This window comes from Cricetulus griseus, chromosome 2 (genome assembly GCF_003668045.3).
Source record: "Cricetulus griseus strain 17A/GY chromosome 2, alternate assembly CriGri-PICRH-1.0, whole genome shotgun sequence".
NCBI classification, from domain to species: domain Eukaryota; kingdom Metazoa; phylum Chordata; class Mammalia; order Rodentia; family Cricetidae; genus Cricetulus; species Cricetulus griseus.
In genome coordinates this window covers 88852497-88866586 of record NC_048595.1, presented here as the reverse complement: position 1 = coordinate 88866586, position 14090 = coordinate 88852497, and the positions used below count along the sequence as shown (strand labels likewise).

The 14090-nt window shown below is 45.4% G+C and overlaps 1 protein-coding gene across 6 annotated transcripts in view; it reads left to right on the top strand.

Moving 5' to 3' along the window:
• The window catches only part of Znf462 (zinc finger protein 462), a 133128-nt gene that overhangs the window by 51258 nt on the left and 67780 nt on the right, over positions 1-14090 (top strand). For 5 of the 6 annotated variants that reach the window (XM_027403067.2, XM_027403064.2, XM_027403068.2 and 2 more), the window contains exons 2-4: positions 6421-6658; positions 7131-12757; positions 13500-13664. In XM_027403067.2, coding sequence (XP_027258868.1) covers positions 6451-6658; positions 7131-12757; positions 13500-13664 — 6000 coding nt within the window. In that variant the 5' untranslated portion in view covers positions 6421-6450. The remainder of the gene's footprint in view (positions 1-6420; positions 6659-7130; positions 12758-13499; positions 13665-14090) is intronic. The other variant, XM_027403069.2, reaches the window with a different exon arrangement.

Sequence of the window (14090 nt, the reverse complement as noted above, 5' to 3'; positions counted from 1 at the left end):
CTCTGGAAAACAGAGATCAGTTCTCTCTTGTTTGAAATTCGAGGGTAAGAATGATTTCAAAGTTTTTAAAGAACTTCCCAGTGAGCCCATGGCATTTCAGGGAATCCTTCTGGCCTTATCACTTCTAATTTATTTATTTGACACCAAGAACATTTTCCCATTATTTGAAAGAACATGATGAGCCTGGCTCTGCTGCCCCCCCCCCCAACCTCCCGTGGTTGCATTTTGAGAATTTTAGTGTGAGAGAGGTGTCTTCATTTTGTTTCTAAGCCACATCTCAAGAAAACAGTCTGGGCACTTCTCAGAACTAAGAGTTACCTGGTGAACTCCAAGTTTGCCTCTATAGACAATAAAGTCTAAAGCTACCGAGACACCACCCAGCTTCCTCCCTTTCTTTTCTTGTCTTTTCTCTCTTTTTATCTTCTTGTTCAAATCACAGGCTTCCTTTTCTAAGGACAGGAGTGTTGGCAGTCTGCCTATTGGCTAGTTGGCCTCAATTAGCCTTATATCATTGCAAAGGAATGTGTGAATTCTCCACAAGGTCTGTCTGTAGTATCTTTCTGTACAAGACACTCACTACCTGCCCTCATAACAGGTTGCTCAGCCAGAATCACTTCTTGCTTACATAGCTGACATTTTTTAACTACTTAAATTACATCTCTTGATGCTCATCTCAAGGTGTTTGCTGGGAAATATTACCCTGGCATGTTCTGTAACATTGAAATCTTTATTCAGAAAAGCAGTCCTAAAATAAGCAATAACTTGGAGGCTGGAATCCATGTCCAGAAGATGACTGGGTTATTAATCTGTAGATTGCTTGCTTTAGATATTGTGTTTGTGTACAAGGACCTGCAGATGGACAAGATTGGTCATGTACCACAGAGGTTGCATGCACTGGCAAGGTTTGGTCTCATGGTACTGCCTGCTACTATTTAAATTGTTTTACATTGGGGGTTATATATGTGACTTCGACTTACTCTTTTCTCTTCTGAAAATTTGTTTTTGAAGAACAGCTGTGTCTCCCTTCTGAATTCCTTAATTATTTATCCTCCGTGATAAGTTAAACCTTCCATTAATGTGGTGAATTGCCAAGAGCACACAGAATGGCTTAGATCATGTAGCAAACTGTATAAACATTTGATAGGACATTTGAAGGCACCACCTGCTGAGGCACGATCTATACTGCTACCAAATGCTGTGGGATCAATGAAGGGAGCCTGGTGTTGGTATCCTTTGTTTTTGTTTTCTTAACTAACACAGGAATGGCACACACACCAGCTATACTGATTTAGAACAGGACTGCCCTAAGTCTTGCTAAACCACCAGAGATCAAGATCTCTATCTGAGATCAATTTAAACCTACAAAATTAGCTAGTTCACAAATGCAAACTCATGTATATATAATATACATATACAATATATACATATAAAATATATGCTCATATAGTGGCATAGCCTATATTTATATTTGTAGCTTCCCTCTCTTACTACTGTTTCTGAAAGAGATACCACCTCTGATTCCATCTAAGTACTGTTGAGAAAGAGTCTTTAAATGGTTTTTAAGTAAGCAGAACTTTCACTTTGGCCACAGCAAGAGCACATGATTAATAACGATACAAAACACCCCTCACTGCCAAGAATAACAACCCTGAATTTACAAGTTTGTCAGTTAGCATTTGACTTCTCTTTATTCTTAGGTTATGGACTTGTTACTAGAAATATCAGCCTAATACATCTCCTAACCTGTTGACCTCATTGTATGAATAGCCTCTGACCTGTAAATACAGTTTTTCAGGGTGGTGGTTAGGTTGCTGATTTTTCTGTATTTCTGGTCCGACTGTTAAGCATTCATTCTATTACCCATCTTCTTGGATAATTCCTGTTTCCACTCAGAGGAAAGTAAGAAAGGCAAAGACAAATAGCAGGTGTTAACTCAAGCCCTTCATTAGAATTGTGACTGAGGAGATCTGGGGAGTTAGGTGTCTTATAAATGAAAGTAGGTTTCTGGAGTGGACAGAGGAAAAGCACCTTCTGGTATATCTGGATCTGGTTCTCAAAGGCTTTGAAGGTTATAATTAGTTGCTACTTAATCACATGGCTGTGGGGCTTCACAGCTTCATTTCTGATCTGCAGTGCTGTGGTCAGAGAGGATTAGACAGGCAGGGCCTGGGTGTATTCATTTGGTCACTTCCTGGAGACAGTTGAACCTTGACTTGAGGACCATCTTATACTCTTGGCCATCAAGCTAGAAGAGTAGTGTTTGCCAAGCTGACCTGGACAAGGGTTGAAAGTGTCAGGCTCTTGAGAAGGCTGTGAAGCGGCAAGGACACCTCAGGTCTCCAGTGACACGTGAGCTTGGAAGGATACAAAGTGACACTGCTTTGACTGCTTTCTTTTTCCCAGAAGGAAGAGTGTGTGTGTGTGTGTGTGTGTGTGTGTGTGTGTGTGTGTGTGTGTGTGTGTGTGTGTGGCCACAAAGGACCCTGGAGTTCTCAGCACCAGTGGGTGAGCAACAGGATCAATGCAGATTAGTGTTGAGATGCAAAGTGCAGGATGTGTCCACACCACCCTTTTCCTCATTCCAGTGTGTGTTTTCCAGATCTCTAGTGTGGACTATGAACACTCTCAAGGATGTCTTCAAGACATTGCTAAACATAGACAACGGACTTGAGAGTTTCTCATCCAAACACTACACTTTGAACTCATTAAGTATGAAGTGAAGAAGCCATTTGATAAAACTAGTTTGAGGATGAGAAAGGATGGTTTAAGGATTTCCTGTACAGAGAACTGGTCACTGAGGTGAAGGTTATTTTAGAATGGAGTCTCCTCACATCACAGTTATTATCACCTATTAGAAGTGGAACTATCTGAAGGAAGCGTATTTGGTCTTAAGGGGCCTGGAGATATGGCCCTGGAAGGGGCAGGTAGTGGGAGATGGGGACATCTTTTGGGTTTATATATCGAGCTCCTGACCTTTAAGAATAACATTTCTTTTCAGTTAGTTCAGAAACTTGCATTTCTCCTCTTAATTGTGTTGGTTTGGAAAGTGAGAAAAAGATTGATAATCTCATAATTGTGGGTGTTATTAAATGAAGGAAATATGAGAGCAAGGTTTTTTGCTTGAGATCATTGTCTTATAGCAGACACTTTCTAAGTTAGCCTCTTACAGCCGTTGCCCCTCCGAGTCGACAAACAGTCAAATACACAGACTTGAACGTGTCATCTTTCTTTCCCATGTTGTTGCCTTCTTAGAGGATTATGCTCTGCTCCAGAAACATACTTATTGATTGATGGATGGATGGGTCATTCCCAGGTCCCCTTTGCTTGGTAGCTGTCCTTTCCTACTTCTCCTGCTCTTGGTTTTTGCATGTGTGTACTTCTACAGTCTCATAAATATATCAAGTTACTTGGATTGTTTGGGCCACGCCAGCAATTTCTGTTTTCTTCTCCTGTCAGCATCTTCAGGAGAGCCGTGTACACAAAGACAAAATGGCTTTCAAAGTGGGCTACATTCTCATTGCAGTATTGGTGCAGACATCAAATTGAAGGCCACTCAGCTCTACCTGCTGGTGGTTGTATGAGCTGCCTGGAGATTAACCTCTTCTAAGGCTCTGAGCTATTTTTGAGGTCAAGACTGCAACAACATTAAAGCTAGAACCCATTAGAAAATCACTTTCATCATCTCTTCTTTTTCCAAATCAGTGGCTCTTTTTTTTTTCTTTCTGATCTCATAACCCTTTAATCTCCTTTGTAGCTGAACAAGGAGACAGTTAGTGTTTGCATCCAATGAGGTTAGCATCCTTGAGAGATAACAGCTTCAGAAGACACCAAGATTATTAGAGGAGTGTTTGGAGAGACGAACTTCATCTCCATGTTGGACTGCCTCCATGCTGAAGGTGTTCCGCTCTCCTGGTGCAAGCATGGGCCATTTTTGTGGATGTTTTGCACAAACCAGGCTCGAAGTCTCCAAAAGAGACACAGCAGAAAGCCCTTTGTTGCATTATTTCTAAAGGCTTGAAGTTTGGAAGGGAAGGGATTTTGTTTTCCTCTGAGCTACACAATGGAGCTTTCACAGAACCTCTTTAAAAAGGAATAGCTACAGCCTTTGTGTTGAAGGGTGTGTCTTTTGGCAGGGTCTGCTGATGCAGACAGACTGGCTGGTGATTAACAAAGGTCATTAGACTTTGGAATCTGGCTAGCAGCCTCGGATGGTATGTCTTCTGTGTGTGGAAGGAAGACTCCCAAGAAACCAAGGCATTCTGGAGGTCCCTTCTCCAGGACACCCCTAAATCTGGCCCAGGGACATCCTGATCTAACCAGTATTCTGCTGGAACTGATGGGCCAGCCTATCAATCATGGGATAAAAGAACCTTTGGAGATCTTGGTGAATGTCATTTGAGGAGAAAGGTGCTGCTTTTCGGGAAGAAATGAAAACAGTTAATTCTTTGTTGGGAAGAGCGGAGCTTAGGAGGAGCCCAGCCTGCCCTTGTAGCGTTTCACTTGTGATTGTCAGCCCAGCAGAATCCAAGAGAAGCCATGTTGTGCACGGAGGAGAAGCTCTGAGCTAAAATGGCTGCTCCTCTAGCTCAGTGGACTAGGGCAGCTTAGAGTCTTAGAGCTTCAGTGACGGTGACGCAGGAGCTCCTATCTCCTGAAAGGGTGATAAACACATTCAGCAGAGCTGTGGCTTGCTTGGCTGAGATGAAAGGACTAAGCTTGGGGGATGGGGAGTGCGTATTGGATGATCTGCTTTTTTTTTTTTTTTTTTTTTTCTGTGAAGTGTTCTAAATGCAGGAGTCGTCGTCTGCACCATGGAAAAATTTGTTTTCAGGTCTAATGGACTGTGCGAAAGGAGAAGTGGGGTGGGGCCTCAGTGACTGCTGTAATTTGATCCAGAGCTGATAGCAACCTCTTCCACACAATTTAGGCTGGTGCTCAGACATAAAAGCTTGTGTATCTGGAATATTGAGACTTAGTTAGCTGAAGGACTCTGGTGCCCAGTTCTATGTTTATTGAAACAGGATAAACTGCTGGGTAAAAGAAGAGGAGGTAAAACATCTCTGTCTCACTGTGCAAAGCTCTGTCCCGAGCTGGACTTCGCCAGAATTTATTTTAGCAGGCTACTGGCAGAAGCATGCTCTCCTACAAAATCCTCACCCCACGGCTCTTTGCACTCCACTGACACATTATGACTAGACTTTGTTCCTCCAGCAGAAATCATGTGACTTTTATTCGAGTTATAGAAAATTGCATCATAAAACGACTTGGCTGCCACTTGAATTCTTAAGACACTTGGTTCTAGATTACAATGACTTAGTAGGGTTTGTGATACACTTCATGAAGTAACTTACTCATTCAGATATTAATTGGGTAACTCCCCAAGGATATATACCAACACTGGAAGAGCTACGACTCCCCAATATACTTTTTGACTTCTTCATGGTAGGACTCTCCCTTGAGCTAGCACGAAGCTTTCCATAGATTTCAGTCACACAGTGAATTACAGAATAAGGCAAATGGACTATGCTTTGCTTTATTCCACACCAGGCCCACCAGCTGACTTTGTTATTGTTGTTTTGTATAGGATAGGAGTAGAAAAGGAAAGCCCTGTCTCAGAAACCCCTCTTCAGAACTACTAGTTTCTGTGGTCGTAATGCAAACCCAAGTGCCAAAGTACAATCTTAAACCAGAAACTGAATTGTCATCTAAAGTTGGTTGCTTGGAAATCTCATGAGAAATATTTTATGACCTAATTAGACTGGAGAAGCTGTTAGGTTTTAATTGGTAGGTAGTAAAAGAGCAAATAACCACTTACCTCATGGCAGGGTAGAGCTACACTATTTGGGGAAAGGAAGAAAGATGTGAACCCCAATATCAATAAAGTTATTAAAATAATAAAAGTAATAGTAAAAGCCACAGCCATTTCTAAGAATTAATCCTGTTACCATTTGGTGGTAAAACACTAATGTAATAATATGGAAATTGGGTAAAAGAAATGGAAATTCCCTTGCTTTTCTCTGGGTATGTCCTTTTTCCTTCTTAGAAGGTTATAGTTCAAAAAGAAAAAGTCCAAGGAGAAATCAGAATCAATATTAAGTTACCTAGACTTCTGAATATGGTGGAGAAACTGAAAAAAACTGCACCAACTTTTGAAGTATTAATGTTTCCTTGACAAGTGGCATTTGAGGATCTATCAAACCAGAAAACATTTATCTGGGTTTTCTTTCCTTTGAAGTTAGGAAGTCAAGGATTTTGTCTCTATTATATCTGATTGCCTTTCTTTGGCCAGTGTTCGAGTTGGCAAAGAGGAGCAGGAGAAATGCACTGATGTTGGGGTTTATTCCATTAGCGGATCTGTAGCCACTCAAGGTTTGTGGTGAGTGTGTTCCTCATGATGCTTGGTTCTGACTTCTGCCTCAGGCTCCTGATGTGAGAGGGTAACCCCTGATCATGGAGGTGCTTCAGTGCGATGGCTGTGACTTCCGGGCCCCATCTTATGAAGATCTCAAGGCACACATCCAGGATGTCCATACAGCGTTCTTGCAGCCCACTGATGTCGCAGAGGACAATGATGAGGAGCCACGATCCGGGTCCATGAATGCTAGTAACCAGACAGAGGTGGAGTTTTCTTCTATAAAGGATGAGTTTGATTTATCAGGTAATTCTACGCTAAACTCACATGGCTGATAAAGCTTAATTGCTCTTTCATTATTTTTTTTTAAACTGGAAACCATAGCTCTTATGTGTGGTTTCTGTACTTTCTTACTCTCTGAAAGCCATTTTTACTATTTGGGTATCCTTTTTCTCTTAGTTGTCTTAGGTGATGATCCTTTTAGTGTCCCTGTGTTCCCTGCTTTTAATTTTAAAAACAAAGCGTCTTGAAAAGTTCTAGAATAAAACTTACAGTGATGAAAGTTGTGTTTATTCTGTATCTAAGCTATCTATGCCATCTTCATTGTTAGTGCTCTGTGGTTAGTCTTCTGAAGCTCATTTTGAGTCACCATGCCTGTTGAACGTGATGCTCATTAGTGAAGAATAACTACAATAATGGTGCTGGTTTGTGTGGATGAATTTTATATAGTCCCTTGCTTTGCTTTTCTCATTTTACTCTTCTTCAATATTTTCTTTAGGTCAAAGTGCAGCTGCATTGGGGAGCGGAAGTTACTATGGCCACAGTCCAGGATATTACGGTCAGCATATTGCCCCTAACCCCAAACCAACCAACAAATTTTTTCAGTGCAAGTTCTGCGTGCGCTACTTCAGGTCAAAAAATCTCCTCATAGAACATACTAGGAAGGTCCATGGAGCTCAAGCTGAAGGGAGTTCAACAGGACCTCCTGTCCCAGGGTCCTTAAATTATAATATTATGATGCACGAAGGATTTGGAAAGGTATTCTCTTGCCAGTTTTGCACATACAAATCACCTCGGAGGGCAAGGATAATTAAGCATCAGAAGATGTACCACAAGAACAGTTTGAAAGAGACCACAGCACCACCACCCGCTCCTGCCCCACTGCCAGACCCTGTGGTTCCACCTGTGTCCTTGCAGGACCCCTGCAAGGAACTACCAGCAGAGGTTGTGGAGCGCAGCATCTTAGAATCCATGGTCAAGCCTTTGACCAAGTCTCGAGGCAACTTTTGCTGTGAGTGGTGCAGCTATCAGACCCCCCGCCGAGAACGCTGGTGCGATCACATGATGAAGAAACACCGCAGTATGGTTAAGATCCTCTCCAGTATCAGGCAGCAGCAAGAAGGGACTAATGCACCAGAAGTGCAGAACAATAGTGAACCCAGCCCCACATCCAACTCCCCCTACCTATCCATGAATGCTGCAAGCCGGGAGATGCCCAATACTAATGTCTCCAATTTCAGGGGCTCCATGGGCAACTCCATCATGAGACCTAATTCTTCTTCAGCTTCCAAGTTTTCTTCTATGTCTTACCCTCAGATGAAGCCGAAGTCACCTCATAATTCTGGCCTTGTGAACTTGACAGATAGGTCCCGTTATGGAATGTCTGACATGACTAATTCGTCTGCTGACCTGGACACTAATAGCATGCTGAATGACTCTAGTTCTGATGAGGAGTTAAATGAGATAGACAGTGAGAATGGTTTAAGTGTTATGGATCACCAGGCATCAGGCCTGTCTGCAGAGCAGCTGATGGGCTCTGATGGCAACAAATTGTTAGAGACCAAGGGGATTCCATTTAGAAGGTTCATGAATAGGTTCCAGTGTCCCTTTTGTCCTTTCCTCACCATGCATCGGCGCAGCATTTCCCGCCACATAGAGAACATCCACTTATCTGGAAAGACAGCTGTATACAAATGTGATGAGTGTCCATTTACTTGTAAGAGCTCATTAAAACTTGGGGCTCATAAACAGTGTCACACGGGTTCGTCAGATTGGGATGCTGTGAATTCTCAAAGTGAAAGCCTCTCTTCCTCTTTGAACGAAGGTATGGTATCTTACGAGAGCTCCAGCATCAATGGAAGAAAGTCGGGAGTCATGTTGGATCCCTTGCAGCAGCAGCAGCAGCAGCAGCAGCCACCACAGCCACCTCCACCACTACCGCCGCCGCCACCACCATCACAGCCCCTGCAGCAGCCGCCGCCACTACAGCTGCAGTCACCACACCAGGTGCCACCCCAGCCACAGCCACCGCCACCGCAGCAGCCACAGCCACCCACACAGGTCCCACCCTTGCACCCTTACAAGTGCACCATGTGTAGTTATTCCACCATGACTCTAAAAGGGCTAAGAGTCCATCAGCAGCACAAGCATTCATTCTGCGACAACTTGCCAAAATTCGAGGGGCAGCCCTCAAGCCTACCACTGGAAAACGAGACAGATAGCCACCCCTCTTCCAGCAACACTGTGAAGAAAAGTCAGACCTCAATTCTTGGGTTGTCCTCCAAGAATAACTTTGTAGCTAAGGCCTCTAGGAAGCTTGCTAATGACTTTCCTCTTGACTTATCACCTGTGAAGAAGCGGACAAGGATCGACGAGATAGCAAGCAATTTGCAGAGCAAAATCAACCAAACCAAACTGCAGGAAGATGCGATCATCAATGTTGAGGATGATGATGAGGAAGATGATGACAATGAAGTAGAGATAGAGGTTGAGCTAGACAGGGAAGAAGAGCCAACAGAACCCATCATGGAGGTTCCCACTTCCTTTTCAGCCCAACAGATTTGGGCCAGAGACACCAGTGAGTCCCAGAAAGAGCCCAACTACAGAAGTATCACCCATGACTACAATGCCACCAATGGGGCGGAGATTGAACTCACACTTTCTGAAGATGAAGAGGATTATTATGGCTCTTCAACAAGCATGAAAGATCATCAAGTGTCCAACGCGGCTCTGCTGAACACCCAAGCCCCTATTTATGGGACAGAACACAATAATGAAAATACAGATTTTGGTGACTCTGGAAGGCTTTACTATTGTAAACACTGTGACTTTAATAATAAATCTGCCCGGAGTGTTAGCACGCACTACCAGCGGATGCACCCATACATTAAGTTCAGCTTTAGGTATATCTTGGACCCTAATGACCACAGTGCAGTGTACAGGTGCCTGGAATGCTACATCGATTACACCAACTTTGAAGACCTCCAACAGCATTATGGTGAACATCACCCAGAGGCCATGAATGTACTCAACTTTGACCATTCAGACCTGATTTACCGATGTCGGTTTTGCTCCTATACAAGCCCAAATGTCAGAAGCCTGATGCCACATTACCAAAGAATGCATCCCACGGTGAAAATCAACAATGCCATGATATTTTCAAGCTATGTTGTGGAGCAGCAGGAAGGACTGAATGCTGAGTCCCAAACCCTGCGGGAGATTCTGAATTCGGCTCCCAAGAGCATGGCAACATCCACTCCCGTGGCTCGTGGCGGTGGTATGCCAGCTACCTTTAACAAAAATACTCCTTCCAAGACCTTTACTCCAGAATGTGAAAGCCAGAAGGACCCTTCGGTCAACACCGTTGTTGTTTATGATTGTGATGTTTGCTCATTTGCAAGCCCCAACATGCACTCTGTCTTGGTTCACTATCAGAAGAAACACCCTGAAGAAAAGGCCTCGTACTTTAGGATCCAGAAAACCATGCGCATGGTGTCTGTGGACAGAGGCTCTGCCCTTTCCCAATTATCATTTGAGGTGGGTGCTCCATTGTCTCCCAAAATGTCCAACATGGGTTCCCCACCCCCCCCACAACCCCCACCACCAGACCTCAGTATTGAGCTTTACTACTGCAAACACTGCTCCTACAGCAATCGGTCAGTTGTGGGGGTGCTTGTTCACTACCAGAAAAGACACCCAGAAATAAAGGTCACTGCCAAATATATCAGACAGGCCCCTCCCACAGCTGCAATGATGAGAGGGACCGAAGGGCTCCAAGATTCCCCTCGGCCTTCTGCCCCCATGCAGCTGAACCGGAGCAGTTCTGAGAGAGATTGCCCTCCCATGGAGACCGAGATGTTCTTTTGCCAGCACTGTGATTATGGGAACCGGACGGTCAAAGGTGTCCTCATTCATTATCAGAAGAAGCACCGGGACTTCAAGGCCAATGCAGATGTCATCAGGCAGCACACAGCCACCATCAGAAGCCTCTGTGACCGAAACCAGAAGCCTGCTGGTTGTGTGCTTCTCCCTGCTTCTGGTATGGAACGGGACAAAACGAAACTTCGAGCGCTTAAATGCAGGCAGTGCTCATATACCTCCCCCTATTTCTATGCACTGCGGAAGCATATCAAGAAAGACCACCCTGCCCTGAAGGCCACAGTCACATCCATCATGCGATGGGCATTTCTAGATGGCTTGATAGAAGCTGGCTACCACTGTGAGTGGTGCATCTACTCCCACATGGAGCCCAGTGGTTTGCTCCTGCATTATCAAAGGCGGCACCCTGAGCATTATGTAGATTACACATACATGGCTACCAAGCTCTGGGCTGGGCCAGACCCATCCTCTCCCACTCTGACCATGCCAGCTGAAGCCAAAACATACAGATGTAGGGACTGTGTTTTTGAAGCCGTCTCCATCTGGGACATCACCAATCATTACCAAGCATTCCACCCCTGGGCCATGAATGGTGATGAATCTGTGTTGCTGGACATCATCAAGGAGAAAGATGGTGTGGACAAGGCCATCCTTGCACCTGAAGAGTTGATAGGCCCCATGAATTGTGAAAACAGTCTGCCCACCCCCCTCCCTGAGCAGGAAGCTGAGTGCCCAGAGGATGCCAGACTTTCCCCAGAGAAAAGCATCCACCTGGCTTCAGCTAACCCTGCTATATCTTCCACCCCGTACCAGTGCACCGTGTGCCAGTCTGAGTACAACAACTTGCATGGCCTCCTTACCCACTATGGGAAGAAGCATCCTGGCATGAAAGTGAAGGCTGCTGATTTTGCACAGGATATTGACATCAACCCAGGTGCCGTCTACAAATGTAGGCATTGTCCATACATCAACACTCGCATCCATGGTGTCCTGACCCACTACCAGAAGCGACATCCGGCCATCAAGGTGACCGCTGAGGACTTTGTGCATGACGTGGAACAGTCTGCTGACATATCCCAGAATGACGTGGAGGAGACAAGCAGGATTTTCAAACAAGGGTTTGGTGCCTACCGGTGTAAGCTGTGTCCATATACACATGGCACTCTAGAGAAACTCAAAATCCACTATGAGAAGTACCACAACCAGCCTGAGTTTGATGTCTTTTCCCCATCTCCCCCGAAGCTGCCAGTCACCCTAGAACCTGAGATAACCACTGAAGTGAGCCCCTCCCAGATCTCAGTGACTGAGGAGGAGGTGGGAGATGATCCCATGTCTACTTCTCACTTCTCTACCTCGCATCTGGTCTCCCACACTGTGTTCCGGTGCCAGCTCTGCAAGTACTTCTGTTCCACGAGGAAGGGCATTGCCAGGCACTACCGAATCAAGCACAATAATGTCCGTGCCCAGCCCGAGGGCAAGAACAATCTCTTCAAGTGTGCCCTGTGTGCCTACACCAACCCCATCCGCAAGGGACTGGCAGCCCACTACCAGAAGCGCCACGACATTGATGCTTATTACACCCACTGCCTTGCAGCCTCCAGGACCATCAGTGACAAGCCCAACAAGGTGATCATCCCATCCCCACCCAAAGATGACTCCCCTCAGCTGAGTGAGGAACTACGGCGGGCTGTGGAGAAGAAAAAGTGCTCTTTATGTTCCTTCCAGTCTTTCAGCAAGAAAGGCATCGTGTCCCATTATATGAAGCGCCACCCGGGGGTGTTCCCAAAGAAGCAGCATGCCAGCAAGCTGGGGGGCTACTTCACAGCAGTCTATGCAGATGAACATGAGAAACCCCCATTGATGGAAGAAGAAGAGAGAAGCAGCTTTGAGAGAGCCGAGGTGGAGGGCGAAGCTCAGGACATCGAGTGGCTCCCATTCCGCTGCATCAAATGCTTCAAGCTGTCCTTCAGCACGGCGGAGTTGCTGTGCATGCATTACACAGACCACCACAGCCGGGACCTAAAGAGGGATTTCGTCATTCTCGGCAGTGGCCCCCGCTTCCAGAACTCCACCTTCCAGTGTAAGCACTGTGATAGCAAATTGCAAAGCACAGCCGAGCTGACCTCACACTTGAACATTCACAATGAGGAATTCCAGAAGCGTGCCAAACGTCAGGAGAGGAGGAAACAGCTTTTGAGCAAGCAGAAATATGCAGATGGTGCTTTTGCAGATTTCAAACAAGAGAGGGTAAGGATATGTTTTGATTTCCCTTCCCCCAGGAGGCCTCTCATCACTGGTGCCCACATGCACTTCTTCGTTGCCAGCCAAACTGCTGCAGGCTTCCTAGTGACTTAGCTTGCCAGAGAGCTCAATAAGTCAATTAAACATTTCGAGCTTGATTATCTCCCATTCTATGCTCACCCCACTCCTGGTCTCCTCCCCTTCTCCCTCTGACTCCTCCCATGGTTCCCCAGGGGAGGTTTGGGGTGGTTTCTGTGTATGTCTTCCTGCCAAATAGTGTATACTGAAGCCCGGTTAGACGACAATGCTCAATATTCCTAAGGCATTTGTGGGCTGTCTCTTGGCATCCTTAGCCCTTCTCAGCCATGGCTTGGTCTCCAGTGTTTGCTTCAGGAACCTAACATCTCAAGAAATAGAATTTTTTTTTAATCAAGAAGTTCGTTAAAGGAATAGCTGTGCAACATTTCACCTGAGTAGTCAAGACTGGTCTGAAAGTCAGATGACTTAGTAACAGTGACTATGAGCTTCTACACAGAAATCTTTCCTCACCAGCTGGAGCCTAACTGGGTTCCAGAAACTGCGACTAGTAGGCAATGTGTCCTGACTGATGAAGTTGATATACTTGCCTCTGTCTCCTTTGGTTTTTATCTGACTAATCCTCTTTAAAATACAATATCCAGTAAACTGTAAGATGCCTGCCTTTGAGGGAGGGTGTGGTGTACTGATGGCTACCACTGTGTTTTCCCAGCCTTTTGGTCACTTAGAAGAGGTGCCAAAGATCAAGGAGAGGAAAGTGGTTGGCTACAAGTGTAAATTCTGCGTGGAAGTGCACCCAACGCTCCGAGCCATCTGCAACCACCTCCGGAAGCATGTCCAATACGGCAATGTCCCATCTGTGTCAGCTGCCGTGAAGGTGAGAAGGGGAAGGTTCAGGTACCTGGTGTGTGTGTGTGTGTGTGTGTGTGTGTGTGTGTGTGTGTGTGTGTATTTGTATGTGTGTGTATTTGTGTGTGTGTTATTTATTAACCCATTACTTTAAGCGCTGGGCAGAGTGTGGCTTGGGATGCGGGCATTCTTGTGTTATGCTTGGCTTGCTTTGGCTTGTTTTGATTTCTTTGCAGGTTGGACCTTCCGCATCATTCTGTTCAGGGAAAGGTTTGATTTTGATCTGATTTCTGATTCTGGGGGACAGTTTGGTGGACAATGATGCTCCTACATTCTCATGTGGCTTGGGGCCATGCTATTTTGTGCTGCTTGTCACTCGATCCTCATTCTGAATTGTCAGAGCTCATGGGAGGAGTTGAGTGGGCTCTGCTCCCATCATCTGGGCCTCCCGCTT